This window comes from Triturus cristatus, chromosome 9, assembly GCF_964204655.1.
Source record: "Triturus cristatus chromosome 9, aTriCri1.1, whole genome shotgun sequence".
NCBI lineage: Eukaryota > Metazoa > Chordata > Amphibia > Caudata > Salamandridae > Triturus > Triturus cristatus.
This window is the reverse complement of record NC_140592.1, coordinates 635,582,467-635,599,568: the sequence shown is the minus strand read 5'-3', so window position 1 is coordinate 635,599,568 and position 17,102 is coordinate 635,582,467. Positions and strand designations below refer to the sequence as shown.

The following is a 17,102-nucleotide window of genomic DNA, read 5'->3' as shown; positions in this document are numbered from 1 at the left end:
CAGTGTGTCTGGCGTTTAATTGGCTGGAGCTGGCTGGTGAGCCTGGCTCCAGGAGTCTGGTTGGGTCTGCCCCAGTGGTGAGTGTGAGATTAGCATGCTGATGGCTGGGGAGGAGTGCACCTTGGACCTGAATAGGGCAGGGTTTTCCCCACACAATGCTGGCTCCACCCCCTGTGGTGCGACTGACGACCCTAGCCCTGCCAGTGAATAGAGTGAGGGGCTGAGCACATCAAGGGTGCTCCCCAACCAGCTGCGACTGGTTTTCCCCCTCACCCTGAACCCAGAACAAAGGGATTTGGTGTATAAAAAATGTTCTTGTGCTTGACTTGAACCAACCAGGGGCGTGCTGCTGCTGGGGCCCAGGGGACGGCGTGCCTCCCTGGGCCCTGCCCAGCCCCTGGATGCCAGATGGACTTCCTGGACCTTTAGCTTGTTCTTTTACTTTGTCAAGACTGGATGCAGCCTTCCAGCGCCTGGGGAGCGCTTTATTCCAATTTACCCAGAGGAGGAGCGAGCAGGATTTGCAGCGCGGCGCTGCTGGAAGGGAGAGAGGGAATCCCCAGCTTAGGGATTCCCCCGTGATGCAAGCATGGCCGGTGCACACCCCGCTTATTTTGGTAATTAGAGCGGGTGCCCACCCCGCTCATGGCCGCTTACTTATGCTTTAAGTGCGCGGGTGCCCACCCCGCGACTTTGCCGTGATTTGAGTAGCGGGTGCCCACCCCGCTTTATCTTGTTAAATATGAGGGAGCCTACCCCTCTTGCCACCGAGGAAATCACCGCTGCAGCCAGAATAGCGGCCAGGGCGGACGTCAGGCAACAATGTGCCTGGCGGCGGGCGGGACTTCCGGTTTTGCGAAGGAAGTCCCGCGCACGCCGCCGCCTGAGAAGCTGCCCGGAGTGAAGGTGATGGTGCCTGCCTGTGCGGGGCTCCCATGGCTGAGGGAGAGCCCCGCGGGCACCAGCAAGTGGAGACTGAAGGCGGAGGGGGCTCGAGGCACATTGCCGGTGCCTGCCCCCACCGCGTGCGAAGAGCGGAGACCGGAGTCCTGCCGCTGAAGAGCCTAGGTGAGTTGGGCTCGCATTCAAGGGTGCCTGGCAGAGGCACACGGTCAGAGCGGCCCCGTTTGTGCAGCGGGCCGCTCCAACGTGGCGATATTTATTTTAAGGGCCCCTGTGGGGGTCCCGAGGTCCCGTGCTGCCCCACGTTGAGCAGTAGTCTCCAGCTGTCCCACTTTGCAGGGGTCCGCTGCAACGATGGGGAGTGATTAGTTTCAGAGCCCGTGCGCGGCTCCAACAGGGGCAATATTGTGTCAAGAGCCCCAGCAAGGCCCAGAGGGCCCAGTTGTTTCAGGGCCCCTGTGTTCTATCCCCAGCTGCGCCGCCCCAGCGCGGGCAGCTGCAACGTTTTGCGCAGTTTCCGAATAGAGTCCATGAGGGTGACTGAAGCGGCACAGTGGTGCCAGGCCTCATTTGTAACTTTCCCAGCTGCCCAGCAAGTAGTGGGCAGCTGCACCGTTTTGGGCGCACAGTTCTTTGGGGGGCATGTCTGAGTTAGGAGTGAGTTGCACTCCTTTGCCCCTGACCTTCCCAGCTGTGCAGCACTTAGTGCCAGCTGCAGCGTTTAGGCCCTGTGCTTGTCCCCAGCTGCCCAGCAAGTAGTGGGCAGCTGCTACGTTTAGGTTCTGGTGCAACCTGGACTCTAATATGCTTTTGGGTGCTAGGAAATGTACTGTGTATAGTATGTTTGGCGCCCCCTGTGTCTGATACCTCTAAATGTGGTTATTTCTGCCTAGGAGGTTGTTTTACCTGCGTAGGTTGATGGTAGGGAGAATGTACTTCCCTGTGCGATGTGCGCCCCTAGTATAGTTATACTTAGGTGGTTAGGTCTAATGCGTTAGACCAATGAGAATTGCATAATGTGATTTATGCCCCTGTGATAGATGCAGGATAGGTTTTACACCTGATGCTAGTGTGATGACGCTGAGGTCATTATTGCGCCAGTAGAGACTGGTTGTGCTCTACAGTTACTTTGTGTTATGTTCTACGTTTACTATTGGTGATTGTGCTATGTTCTAAGTGCTAATTCCTGACAGTGGTCCATGTGGCCCTGTCCCCTGTATATATAATCCCTTGCAAATTCTGCCCGTGCCTGTTGGCACATTGTAAAGTGTGTGTTTTTATCTAATGTGTTTGGTATAATACAAAGGCTATTTTTATAGAATACCTTGTGTGGAGTTTCCTTTGTGGTGGGCCTTGGGTGTTGTTGCTGGGTGCGTGCGCAAACGCTTTACACATCGCCTCAGAGATAAGCCTGACTGCTCGTGCCAAGCTACCAAGGGGGTGAGCGGGGATTATCTTTGGCGTGTAACTCCCCAGCCCTGACTAGAGTGGTGGTTTCTGCCTGGCTTTGGCGCAAGCCTCAGCCAACCAGAAATCCCATTTCTAACAGTCTGACAGATTAATAATAGGATCAGATGTTGTAGTCATTATTTCAGTAGAATCATTTTGTAAAGATATAATGTTTTCAGTCGCTTTATTGGAGATAGTGGGTGTAATCATGGATGGCGGGGAAGCCAACTCTATCATCTTCACCGCATTTTCATTGTTACCTATGGCTAAGTGTTCGTCAGTAAGGCAAATGCCATGTCTTATCTCAGTTACCATCTGTATGTGTTCCTGCGTGTGTGAATCTCCCCGTGTGTCTTGGGTGTGTAAAAGCGAACACGGGAGTTGCCCCTCTGATTGGACCTGCCTCTGTTCCATCCTCGTTGTCTTCCCCAGTTCTGTTGTGCCCCGCCTCCCCTGCTGGATGGACGGGTACCCTCGCCTAAAAAATGCTGGTCGTTTTGATATCTAGGAATCTGGTTTCCTTGGTGGCTGGTGGAGGCTTGCTCTGAATCTGTGTCTGAGCCACTACCTATGGAAGAGTCGGAGAAGGTGGTGAATCTTCTGGGACCCTGTCTTCCTTTGTTGGTAAAGAAACCTTGACTATCCTGCTCGTAGTATGTGTTTAATAGGTAAGGATATGTACATTTTTTATCGTAGTTTCTTATGTCCTTCGCAAGTTTATCTATCTTTTTGTTGAGCGTCACTGTGTTAAATTCTACTAGGGCCTTCTCTGCACGCTCTAGTGCTTCTTTTGCGTTTGATAAAGTCCCATCCTCAAGTATTTATTTTTTCAATTCGGCTATCTCTATTGTGAGTTTTTTTGCGTACTCTATTGCAGTCTCAACCCCAAGCACCATCCAGTGCCTGGAGCAATTGTTAGCAACAAAACTGAAGCCCTCTCTGAACTTTGGGACATCAATGAAAATGGCAGGCTCGTTCCTAACCTGTAGGCCCTTAGGTATTATGTTTGCCTGTAAATATTTTGCAAGTACATGGCCAAGAAGGCGTGCCCTAATCAATTTCTTCTCTGGCCTTAATAGCTTAGCTAGCTTGGTATTAAGAGTGGTATCTAGTGACGTAAAAGGAGCTCCCAAGAGGTTAAATTCACTCTGTTCCTGGATCAGCTTGTTTATGTATTCCCTACTATATGCTAGTGTTTCTCTATCCGACATATTCTTTTGGAAAATGTATACGTCAATCTAAAAAACAGATAAATGAGAACAGAATGCCCTAGCAGGTATGCACCTGCACTCAATAATGTTCAACAACAATGGGGAAACCCTGTGTCCCTCAGAACCTGGGTATTGAACAGGAAAACTACAATGGTTCTGTAGGGGATAAGAACAAATTTCTTCACAACATTATGATATTTTCAATGGGAACACATGCGAATATCACTTCATTCATATGGAGTACAAACAAATCATTTATTGACTCAATTTCACAGGCTGTCAACAATGAAAATGTGACAATTGTGATAAGTGCTCAGTGACTATTGTGAGTTGAATACGATATATACAAGTGGCAATAAAATATATACAAATATTCACAGTAGAGATTTACAATTGATTACAAAAGAGGGGGGGTCAGTACAACTGTAATCAATGTCTCATGTAAAGCCCAAAAGTTGCATTATATTTAGAACCAGGAGACTCGATGTTTACTGAGCCAATAAGTTAACGCCGACGTTTCGACCCTAAAGACAGCTTATTTCATGATTGTCATGGCGGGTCTTCTTCAAGGCTATAAGATGGATGTGGACAGCCTAAAGGTAAGGAAAATGTGTCGGGGCATGTGTTCCAGTTTGTTGGTGTCAAAAATGTATGTCACCATCAGTGTAAGGCACTCACCAAAATCTGAGATCTGATTGCCTCAAATACACTCTTCTCCTTGAATTGAATCTGAAATGGAGTTATCACAAAAAAAGTCACAGCAAAATAGCAGGGGGAATACACAGTAAAAGCATCGATTTAGGTGGTGGGGTTGCAAAATGAGGGTAGGTCAGATCATAGTGAGGTGGAGTATATAAATCTGATCGAGGGTGAATTAACAAAGATGTCTGTCAAAAAAGAGGAGCGTGAGTTCCCTTTTGACGGTTACTAGGCAGGTGGTTAGACAGACAGAGGGAAGGAGGCAGAGTTACAGATTCTAGTGGCATTTCCAGAGGGAGACTGGTTCTTGTATCATTCTCGACTAAAGATGGGGGTTCCAGTAGCAGGGATTGGGCATTTCCCAATCCCTGCTGTGGAGATTTTCAGTTTCTCGTTTAGAAAGGAGTGCAGCGCTCTGTAGGTAATGCAAGCAATTTTGATTTGGGCCTGCACTTCAATGGGGAGCCAGTGAAAGGCTCGCAGGGCAGGGTAAAATGTGGTAAGATTTCTTGAGACCTAAAACAAAGCGTACTGCAGCGTGCGGTGTTGCTCTCAGTAGCCCTAGGTCAACCATAGGAATACCAGATAGAAGGACAAATTATACTTTTTTATGCGAAGATAATTAGGCCAATATGTGTGATTGATTATAAGTTACTCATTAAAATCAAATTCGTGATTGCCTTACACTCACGCGCTGCTACCTTGTCTCAGACACAAACCTGGTCGCACACACAAAAAAAAGGCTAGTCCATGTAATCTTTGCTAGGGTGACTGCCTTAAGTCACAGTGCACAGGGGTACGAGTCTGACGAACAAGTGAAGCAGAGCAGGCTTTGATGTATCGCTGCGCAAGACCCTTTCATGTGGCACAGAAACAACTAAACGTGATTTATAAGCAAAATAAACCTAGAGCTTTGCACCAGGACTCCAGGGCATTCCTAGCGAGTAACAGCACACACGTCCTGCTCTCCGTTCACTAGATTTCTTCGAGATTGATTAGAAATCCCGTGTATGGCAAACACACAATTAGCATTAACAAAGCCAGGAAAAAAACATAATTGTTGGGAAAAACTCACCTTTCAAATGGTTTTATTTTTTGTATTTTTTTATGATTTGTTTTTAATGATTTTTTTTTAAATCTCATAGACCTAATTCCAAGAAACATTTTACAGAGGATATTTTTATTATTGATGTATTTATTCATATCAACAAGTCATATACTGATCAGGAATGTTGCACACTTCAGAACTTAGTGCAGTAGATGGATTGAGTATAAATTGCAATGTGGTAATATCTGCTGTGAGTTATTTTATGAAGGTCGAAAACTGGAAGGACAGACATCTAAAAGCAGTAAAACACTATGTACAATAGATCGGGATCAATATGTATTCCCGAATCTGATTGCATGACCCACTGTTTAATAATTATATATCTCTTCAATCCCTGGCGCCACAACACCCAGGATAATGCGCTGCATGGCTAAACACTTATACGGCCCCAAAAGCGAGACCTATTGACAATGCCAATGCTTGTTTTAATCCAAGTAGCTGTGCCTAGTTCGTTTTTGCTCTTGTAGGTTTCTGGCTCTCCTATAGTTGTGCCTAGTACATCCTTTGACAGTTCTGAATGTGGCTAGTACTGAGTTTGATGACCTTTTGATGTGTTTGGATCTTGGATTTGGATAACCCCTCATGCCATTGAATGATTCTTGTTCTCATGTTGGTGTGCCAGATGATGCCCAATAGCCCAGGGTTTTTTAAAGTCTTGCTTATGATCTTGATTTCGCCAAACATGTTGTGATACAAATGCCAGTTCAAGAGCATGCCTCAAAGGCCTTAACAATTGCTTGAATGAGCTTGGTTTTCATGCAGGCAACTATTACCTTCCAGGAGGGCATCATGCCATTATTGTGTACCTGTCTCTCCTATGTTTGTCTGTTCCTTGTCTGCATTTTATTAGTTTATACCTGTCTATGCACCTCCTTGCTTAACTCATGTAGGTTATATTTCATGGTTACCATTCTGATGTATTTTTACTTTCTCTTTTTTAGTTAAGGATTATGACAATGCTGTGAAGTATTATACCGACGCTATTGAACTGAATCCTGACAATGCAGTATACTACGGAAATCGCAGCCTCGCATACTTGCGGACAGAATGCTATGGGTATGCCCTCTCTGACGCCACAAAGGCCATTGAGCTGGACAAGAAGTACATTAAAGGATACTACAGAAGGGCAACCAGTAACATGGCACTTGGCAAGTTCAAGGCAGCCCTCCGGGATTATGAGACGGTAAGTAAACAAGCTCTCTCACCCATCCACTTGTACTGACTTACTCCCTGCTGTCTTGAGGTTGCTGATTATCTGGGGACCCACTTATTCCCTATTGTCCAGCCTGCTGCTTAGAAGAGGATCCTGCTTGATGCTAGCTTTATGAACTAATGTCACAGGAACAGGAGTACTGTGACATTCATTACAGTTGGTGGCATTTTCATATTGCGTTTGTTAACTTGGAGTGTGTCTAACTACTACATACTTTTTCAGGCCTGCACACTCTATTAACATTCTTTACTTCTTACGTTATGCCCTCCCAACATTATCAAGATTCCACAACATAAAAATATGCTCACCTCAAGGAAGTAAGCCTTTGCAAGTAAATTTTCGTCACGCCTACACCTGCACTATTAGTAATGAGCAGAAAACATAGGGCTGTTAGCATTATCTGCCTTCCATTGTGCTTATTGGCCTCAACCTTCTAAGCACTGCTGTTGCTGGCTATCTACTAGTACTTATCCTAGGTCACAATCTCCCGTAATCTGATTTTAACCATGTACTCTTTTGGTAGGTATACCCATTAGATATTTTTACCATTGTGTCAGGGTAGGTAATAATGTATTCACACGCTCTCCACAGGATCATACACAAACTCTTGTGAATTTAGCGCTTTCGTAAAGTTTTAGGTAGATTCATCCAATCTTTTTAAAACTCCAAATGTTGGAGTGTTTTCTATGAAGAAAGAACTGAATTAAGACATTGTCATCAAACACAATACTTTGTCCCTGTCTTTGGTAAGTTATTACTCCCTTAATGATTTTAAATGAGTATACCTTGATCCTCACTAGTGCATCGCATGCCCTCTTGTATGTTCTACATGTTCAGACTCCCTGACACTTGTAATGGTGGCAAACAAGTAGTAGCAATTCTATCACTGTGCACACCCCTGAATCCATTTCCAGTGGGGAATGATCAATGTTCTGTGCACCACTTAAGTAAGCGTGCCATAGCTTTGTTAATGGATACCAAAGATCAGCAGCTATTGACAATAATGATGATTTAATAGCAGCAGTCCTACTTTTACTTGCAGTACACTCTATCATTAATTCTATGTCGGGAGTGGAGGCTTCGGATTAGGCTTTTCTTCCTTCACTTTAATTTCACAGCAGCCATTTTAAAACAATAAATCCAAACCACATTTCCCAGAAACTACACAGTTCATCAAGTCCCATGGTCCAATCAGGATTCAGGATCCACCACATAGTGCCTTGCCTCTGTGCTTCTAACCCTCTTTCTTCGCTGCTCGCAGTCAAAGATAAGTGTGGTTTTCCTTCTCTCTTTATGATGCATGATTATTGTTGGTATGCCTGCTTGGGTAGGCATTTAATGAGTCGCTGGACCGCTTTTACGCTCCTGCGCGACTTTGGCATTTTATTTTATCTCCTGGTTTAATTTGGTGGAGTGCATTATTGCCCACTGCCTGTTTGGTGGCGCTGTTATGGCGCAAATTCTCTATGGTTTTGGGACATGGGATTTTGGAATTCCTATCTGAATCCAAAATCGTGCGCCACTTGCCAGTGCCTCTGCCTGTCCCTGGAGAGTAACGCCCTAGTGTATATATGAGATCTGTACAGGCTATGAATCACACATTTTATATCTGGACCCCCTGTGCAAATCACACATTGTTTGCCTGTTATTGGGTTGCCTGTTGTTGGATGCCCCAAGGTGGGGTGGGGGGGGGGGGGGGGTGTCTGCATTTTGCCTGGGATTGCTGCTTGCCTTTAGGGACACGCTCCTGGTTGACATATTCTACCTTTAGTTTTGTAGTGTCCAGGGAGGGTCGTGTTCCCGAGGCTTGGACCCCTACTGACTGCAAATCTGCCTGGTGTGATTCGCTGGTCCTAGTATTTTGTCTTACATCTCTTAACCTGCAGGTTTTTGTAAACAATATGTCCTTAGTGGACAAAGCAGACTGGAGTCAACGTCCAGTTTTGAACCTACGCGAGTTCAACTAATGACTGGTTTATGGAGGGGGTTCATCTCCTGAGGGATGTTCTGCGACAAGCGGATTGGATGGTCAGTTTGGATTTAAACGGTGCATATCTTGCTATCCCACTCTTTCCTCCACATAGGAGGTTCCTGCAGTTTCTCTGGTGTCAACCGGTCTACCCTTTCATGACTCTGCCTTTCGGTCTGTCTTCCGCTTCTTGGTGCATCACGAAGGTGCTCAAACCGGTCGTGGAGTACCTTTGAGCGGGGGGGGATTTTGCCTTATTGTGCATCTCGACAGTATGCTTCTTTTGGCACAGTTCCCCAGCAGTTGACGCAACAACTACAACGAGCGATCGACCTGTTGGAGAGTCTCTGCTTTGTCATCAGCGTCAAAAAAGTCTCTTCTGGTACCTTCTCGAAGGCAACCTACCTGGGGTTCTTTATAGACTCTACAGAGGCCACTCTCAGCCTTCCTTCTCGGAAGATCCAACATGAACTGTGCAGGACATTAGCCAAACAGAGGGTGCCCCTCCGACCGATCACCCAGCTAATAGGACTTTAGTTGGCCTCTGTTCAGGCCATCTTCCTGGGCCCATTGCATTATCAGGCATTGCAGCGATTGAAGACAGTGCACCTGCAGAGAAGCCTCCCTTATGCTTATTCTGTAGTCCTGGCCGACGAAGCGCGGGAAGAAAATTGATGGTGACTCTCCCACGTGGAGGTGTGGAACTGATGAGCTACATTTGGTTCGTCTCCCGACCTGGTTATAGAATCTGACGCCAGCAGGTCAGGTTGGGGCGCTTGGTGTAGTGTTTTTTCCTTAGGAGGGTCTTGGTCTTCGCAGGAGCAAGCGTTGCACATCAACTGCCCCTAGAGCTTCTGGTGGGGTCCTTTGCTGTCTGGTGCTGGACCAGGACAAGAATTTCAGACGTGTCCTTCTAAAGATAAACAATATTTTTGTTGTCAGGTACATAAAGCGCCTGGCGGAACCCGGTCAAAAGCTTTCAGATCTGGCGACAAATTTTTGGCAGTTCTGCCTCGACCCCCAAATATCGGCAATGGCGGAATACCTCCCTGGGCGGTAGAACCAGGTGAGGGACTGGAACTCTCGCCATTTTCGAGATTCCAGTCTTTGGCGGTTACACCAGGAGGTTTTTGCTATGCTCCGGGCCCTATAGGGCCCATTTTCAGTGGATCTTTTTGCATCCAGACTGGATCAGTTACCCCTGTTCTTTAGTTGGAGGCTGGACACTGTGGCAGCTGCTATAGATGCGTTCCTGAAGGATTGGGGGCAGGATCGAGCATATGCAATCCCACCCTTTGCAATGGTCACAAGAGCTTCGGCTCTGATCAGGCGGCAACATGTGGCAGTGGTTATCATCACCCTGATTTAGAAATCGCAAGTTTGATTTCCAGTTATTTTGGAACTTCCTTGGGATTTTCCAATCCGTCTCTCCCAGTTTCCAGACCTTCTTCTCAACTGAGATCAGGGACCGCATCAGATGATGCTGGACTGGCCCCAATGCCTGATGACGTGGAGTACTACAGGAGTAGATGGTCGATCCCAGGCCTTTCAGCATACGCTGGGGACCTCTTGGCCATGGCCTTGTCTGACAGCATGGTCAAGAGATACTCATCAGCTTGAACGTGATGGTGTCATAGGTGTGTGCGACGGGTTGTGATCCCTTGGGCACTGGCGTAGTGCAGATCTTGATCTTTCTGACGGGTCTGGCCCAACAAGGTTTGGCCTATCGTTCCATAAATAACCTCCTATTCTGCAACAACGGAAAGACAACTCTTATTGAAGGAGACCCCGGTGGGGGGGCATCCTTTTGTATTCCTACTGCTGCAAGGTATCAGATTATCTCCTCCACCAGGACTGCGCTATTCGGAGCTGTGGGATGTTAATAAGGTACTCAACCTTTTCTTATCCTGGGAACGGAATAAGTTTTTTTTGTCATGTAAGGAGCTTTTGGCGAAGCTAGCCATGCTTCTCTGTTTGGTATAGTGTAGAAGTATTTTGGATGTTAGAGACCTAGATCTCACAGGAGGAGCCTTTTCTCCTATGGGGGTATCGTTTGCTATTAGTCGGCGGACTAAATGTCACATCAGGGTTATTGAGTACTCAGCATTTCCTGAGTCATCTAAGCTATGCGTGGAGCAGTGTTTAAAAGTATATGGGGCGATGTCAGCGGATTTTATGCCTCTGGAGAGAGACCACTCCTGATGGCCCTTCGAAAAACTCATAAGGCAATTTCGTCTCCCACTATTGCACATTGGGTGCCGTAGGTCATGCAGGAATCGGGCATTGATCTTCAGATTTTTGAGGCCCATTCCGCCAGAGGGGCAATGGCTTCCAAGGCCTTGAGTCTAGGCGCAAGAATAGAAGACATTATGAATGCAGATGATTGGTCTTCAAATTCTACCTTCAAGAGGTTCTACTTTAAGCTCATCTTTGATATGGCTAATTTGGCGCTAAGTAAGTTTTAAACTAGCATAATCCGTAGCCTCCAGTCCTGACATAGAATGAAAAATTTACTAGCCAATGTAACGGAAAGTTTCAATTCTATTAAGGACTTGGAAGCGAGGATTATCCCACCCACGTCTGGAATTCCCTTCCCCCTAATTAATAAGTAGTGTGCTTCTGTTTGAATTTTTCCGCATGTGCTCCTAATTTCGGATTGTTAGATGATGTAAAGTTTTTCTCCGTTCAGAAATTTTTCAACATCATTGACTATTAAATGAATTCTGTAGACTTGATTTCTAGTGCTGATTTCACTCTCGTTCCTCGAGGGGACACTGGAAAGCCAGATAAATAGGAAAAGACTAATGACATGAAAGAGGGTTATCAGGACAGAGGCAAGGGACTATGTGGTGGATCCTGACTCCTGATTTGACCATGGGACTTGGTGAACTGTGTTGTCCTTTCTTAATTTTTCCCAATTTCCATGTGGTTTCTGGGAATGTGGTTTGGTTTTACTGTTTTAAATGGCTGTTTTGAAATTAAAGTGAAGGAAGAAAAGCATAATTCTCGCCTTTGAGTCCTTAATAGAATTGAAACTTTCCATTACGTTAGCTAGGAAATTTCCCTTTCCCTACATATATTTCCTTATTTGTTGCAGGCTAACAATATCCTATGTCCATCGCCTAATCCAGGTTACAAATTAAGCTGGTATTTTTGAATTAGCAAATAAGATTTTCTACACAATTTTGAAGGGCAGAAATTGTATTTTCCAGGTTATGTTTGTAGAAGGATTGCATTCAGATGAGTGGCTCAGTCCTTTGATTTTACTTTCATCTGCTGGCACAGGTGCTATACATATTTGATCTGTAATATGCATGTCACACATCTTAGCTGGGATCAGAAAGATAACAAACACAGATAGGATTTGAATTGTTTTTTTATTTTATTTTTACAGCCATGCAGCTGGGGCTTTCACTAAATTCTCCTTATCATTGCTGCTCGGTGTGTATGATTACTACTATTTTCCAAAATCTACTGCGTTCCTTGAGGCAGCAGACCTCCCGATGATATGTCTATGGACCTGCAGTTCAGGCACTGGCCTGGGCCCTACTGGATCCTGTGTGTCTCTAGTCAGCCTATGATGTTCAGAGTGGTTCTTTGTGTTTTTTTTTTTTTTTACATTCATCCCTGTGCGAGCAGAATGCAGGCTATTGTTAAGTTAGGCAGTGTAAATAGAAGCAGATTGTTTACCCTAGTGGTGAGAGTTAGCTTTGTGTGCATAAGTAGAGTTCAGCAGCTTAAAATTACTATCACTTAGCTAAACCAAATCATTGGAATTTGCAGGGGTTTAAATTGGAAAGGCTTTTTCAGTGTTTTTATTTTGTTCTAAGCTGCTGCAGGCCTATGTTGTAAATGAATACTGCAAATAAATTGGATCGTGTTTTAATGAGTGAAGGAGTTAATGAAATAATGACAACTTTTATTCTTCACGCTGGATCCTCGTGTGATTACAAAAGGACTTCTGATTTTGCTTATGTTCTTATGCTGGTCTCGCTTTAAATTTGGACGTTATGGATATACCTTACATAGAGTGCTGAACAATATCCCTGATAGTTTTGAAGAAGACAATAGTTTGTTTGTCTTATGAGGGCTGGCGGTGCAAGTAGGTCCCTGGTTTTGTGTAATCTTGAATGACTTCATGTAATCTCTCACTACCTGTGATTATGAAGATAATGTGCGGCTTATTGCTAGTGCCTCTGCCAGAAGAATGTGAGTTATATCTTGTAAATACATATCAAAACGAGACCTGTATCCCTTTTGAGAGAAGTCACGCAAGATAAAACCATGCGGATTGGATTGTTCCTCAGTGATGCTTATCTGAATTCATTAACTTAGTTTCCCATCACTTAACCTCAATTCTTTGGTCAAGAATACTCTATTGTGGGTATTGGATATTAATTGACTGCATTTAAACTAAAAGAGACTAGGCCTTTTTGTATTTCAATAGGGACACTGTGTAGTTCCTAATGACATTTGATGATGGATGGTTGGATATAGCATTGTTGCTTGGTTATGAGGAGTGTGACATTGACAGTTATTGTGTTATTGCCTTAAAGCTTAATACCTGAAGGGGTACAAAAACATAGATCTCCAAGGGACGGTTTATTTTATTTGTACCCCGACACATCTTCCCCGACCTTACAACTACTAATTGCTTTATTTATTAATTTTTAACTAATAATTTCTAATTGTAACTGTCTTTAATTTATTTAAATTTAATATAATTATACATATTATAACCCCACTAAGATTTAATATCCTTTATTTAAATACATTAGTGATATGTTTTGCCCCCAATCCTAAAACTGGAACCCTTGACCCATTGTAGTTAAACTCAATGCAATTCATTATCTGGTAATTACTTATAATGTTAACACTATCTTTTAAGTCTAAGTTTAATGTAAATATTAAATATATATATATTTTTGTTTTAGTTTATTTTTAATACAGAAATACTGAACATTGTAAGTAATGCAATCAGATGTTGAGATTTCCTGCATGCATGCATTCAGAGCATCAAAACCCAATAGAGGACTGACCATGTTACTTTAATGATCACAACATGTGTTTATGTCTTCTGAGATAAGCTTCCAAGAGTGTCTGACATATTTATACCTTTTACTACTCAGGCACTAGTTCACTCCACAATTCACTGTGTCCCTTCTGTTTAATGCAAACCAATTGAATTCTCACCATATCCTCTATATTTTTGTAAATATACAAGGGTAATGCTTGCTTACAAAATTACTTATTATCCTAATTCTAGCTCAAACCCTTCATTGATTAAGAACAATTTAAATGACTATCACCAATTTAACCTATATAGTGAGCATAAATTCTCAATTATTTTACAAGACTTCACATTCCTCAGTAATTTTATAGTCATCTAATTATTTGCTCTTTACATTACCTTAATATTATTTGTAATACTCATTCTTAATTGCTATACATTAAATCAAGTGTCTACCATTACCTTACCCCTACAACTAACTCTACTCCTAACTCAATTGAATTCCATTACATTAATGTAAGTAAATATGAATTTATCCCCTTTCTAACCCTTAACCCCTTCGCTGCTAGGCCCCCCCGTGCTAAGCCTTCTTTTGGCTATTTATTTAGAAAAATGGGAAAAAAGGGCTACAGGTGAAAGCGTCTGTTTTTTTTCCCCTGCAAATGGTATCAAAAGGGTTGTGATGCTGAAATCACCATCTTCCCAGCTTTCAGGAACAAGGAGACTTTTGCCAGAAAATCAAAATTCTTTACAGTTTTGGCATTTTTCTGGGACATAACCTATTTTTGCTATTTTTATGTGCTTTCAACCTCCTTCCAGTTAATGGTAGAAATGGGTATGAAAGCAATAATGGATCCTGGAAAGCTATATATTTTAGAAAAGTAGACTGAATTCAGCAAGGGGTCATTTGTGGCTGCTTTAAGGTTTCTTTATAGAAACTAACAGTTAAATCTAGGAAAAATTGAAAATTAGTTGAAAAAAACAGCCGTTTGTGTCAATGTTTTCACCTGTAACGTTTTCTAATTATGACTGCTGTTTGAAAGCAATATACCGTTACATCTGCTGGACCTTTCTGGTTGTGGGGATATATAGGACTTGTAGGTTCACCAAGAACCTGACGAACCCAGAGCCAATAACTGAGCAGCAACTTGCAATGTTTTTTTTAATATGTACCGGGTATATAACAATTATTCTGGGAAAATGTGTACATGGAAAAATCGGTATGAAAGACACCTATGTATTTCTGAAATGGGAACAAAATATAGAGTTTAGAAACAGTAGATATTTGCACATTTCCGAAATTAGGAATATCGATACTAGCATGAGAATGATAGGACATTTTTCAAAATTACTTATTTTTTACACATTGTCTTTCATTTGGAAGGCAGAAATGCATCGAAAGTCAATAGGTAATAACAGTTGATCTACAATTCTGTGTTACCCTAAGTCTGCAGATAAAAAATGGTACTTGTGTGGGTAGGCCTAGTGTCCACGACAGGAAACGGCTCAAAACGGAACGTGGACACACCACATTTTCACAATGAAAAATTACCCCCTTTTTGCAAAGTGCCTAGCTTGAATTTTTTATCCCTAGCTCTGCCGGCACCTAGGGAAACCAAGCAAACCTATAAATTTTTTTAAACTAGACACCCAGGGGAATCAAGGATGGAGTAACTTGACTGGCTCTCACCAGGTTCTGTTACCAAGAATCCCTTGCAAACCGTAACAATTGTCCAAAAAAATACATTTTCCTCGCATTTCTTTGGTACAAAGTTCTGGAATCTGCGTGGATCCACAAAATTCCACCCACCCCGCATTCCCCAAAGTCTTCAGAGGAAAAATGGTACCTCACTAGTGTGGGTAGGCCTAGTGCCCGCAACAGGAAACGGCCCAAAACGCAAGGTGGACACACCACATTTTCACAGTGAAAAATGACCCTTTTTTTGCAAAGTGTCTAGCTGTAGTTTTTTAACCCTATCTCTGCCCGCACCTAGGGAAACCTACCGAACCTATACATTTTTTCAAACTAGACACCTGGGGAATTCTACGGAGGTATAGCTTGCGTGGATCCCCCAACGTTTTCTTACCCAGAATCCCCTGCAAACCTCTAATTTAGCTGAAAAAAATCACTTTTCCACACATTTTTGTGTGGGAAAGTTGTGGCATCACTGGGCTGACCCACATTTCCTACCAAACAATGTTCCCCGGGTCTCCTGCTAAAAATGGTGCCTCACTCTTGTGGGAGCCCCTAGTACCCGCGACAGGCAAGGACCTAAAACGTATTGAGGCGACATCAAAATTGCCTATCACAAAACAACCTTGTTTTGCAAGGGGGGTCGTAGGAAGGTGGAATCTGACTGCATGTTTACCCCCACTTTTTTCCTGGAGTTTTGCTGGCTTTCGTCTGACTGGGATCCTGCTAATCAGGACCCCAGTCTATCTGCTTTTACCCTAAATTGGTTGTTCATGTACTTTATGTACACTCCAGATTGGATTCTGGGGTACCCTTATCAGTCCCTAGTATATGGTATACTATGCAACCAGGGCATGGGTACCCCAGAGGACTCTCAGGGGCTGCAGCATGTATTGTCCCACCCCTGGGAGACCATTCAAAATGACACAACAGGTCTGCTACAGCAGCCTGTGTAAGGTGGTACATGCACCCCTTACTTAGATATAGGTTCACTATATCTATCCTATATCACTGCACATATAAACCTATCACCCCTATGGCAGGCCTTATCAATCCTGAAGGCAGGGTGCTTGGTTTTATGTGAGAGGGTGCTCCTTCATGAGCAGAGCCCCTCTGCTGCCTTCGGAACCTGTATTCCGGTGTTGTTTGTGATGCAGCCAACTATATATACTTAAGTGAATTATAACCTCGCGATAAATGCTAACTTTAAAATGGCTGCATGGAAACATGTTGTGTTTGGTGTCAAACACCTTGGTATCATATCTCCCCGCCAGTAACTGGTGTGGGAGGTATGATTCCACCCTCCTAGAGGGAGAAATATGACAACACCGGTACACCCGGTACCAGCTTAACAGAACCTGGCATCACAAAATGGATGCTGCCAGCCACAGCCACAAGTCTGCCCTCCTGTTGCTGGACGAAACTCCGGCAGGGGAAGGTTTGACAATAGGTTTCCTGTCACAGGGAGGTGTGACCACCTCCCAGACAGGCTTTAGTGTATTGGGGCTGGGTGGGTGCACTCTGAGTGCTTTGATGTCTGCACTGGGGGCACATTTGGTGTCCTTGTGCATAGTCCAGCTCAAACCGGTTGCCAGAGCCATTTGCTCCTGCTCTGGCGTGTAACTGGACAAAGGACATGGGTGTAGCCACCCCTCTGTCCTGACCCTCCCATAGGTGGGTCCCCAGAGTTTGTCCCACCCCTTCCTTGGGTATAAAGTAGGAACCCCTGACTACAGGACATTGGATTTACCTGGACGAAACTCTGCTGCAGAAACCAAGTACTTTGACTATCTACACTACGCTGGATGACTGAAGAATCTCCCTTGGAGTAAAGGAGTTGCTCCCC

At 44.1% G+C, this 17,102-nt stretch overlaps 1 protein-coding gene across 1 annotated transcript in view; it reads left to right on the top strand.

Moving 5' to 3' along the window:
• Positions 1-17,102, top strand: part of PPP5C (protein phosphatase 5 catalytic subunit) — a 407,441-nt gene that overhangs the window by 45,573 nt on the left and 344,766 nt on the right. Inside the window, exon 2 of the mRNA XM_085625671.1 lies at positions 6,312-6,553. Within this exon, the coding sequence (XP_085481797.1) occupies positions 6,312-6,553 (242 nt within the window). The remainder of the gene's footprint in view (positions 1-6,311; positions 6,554-17,102) is intronic.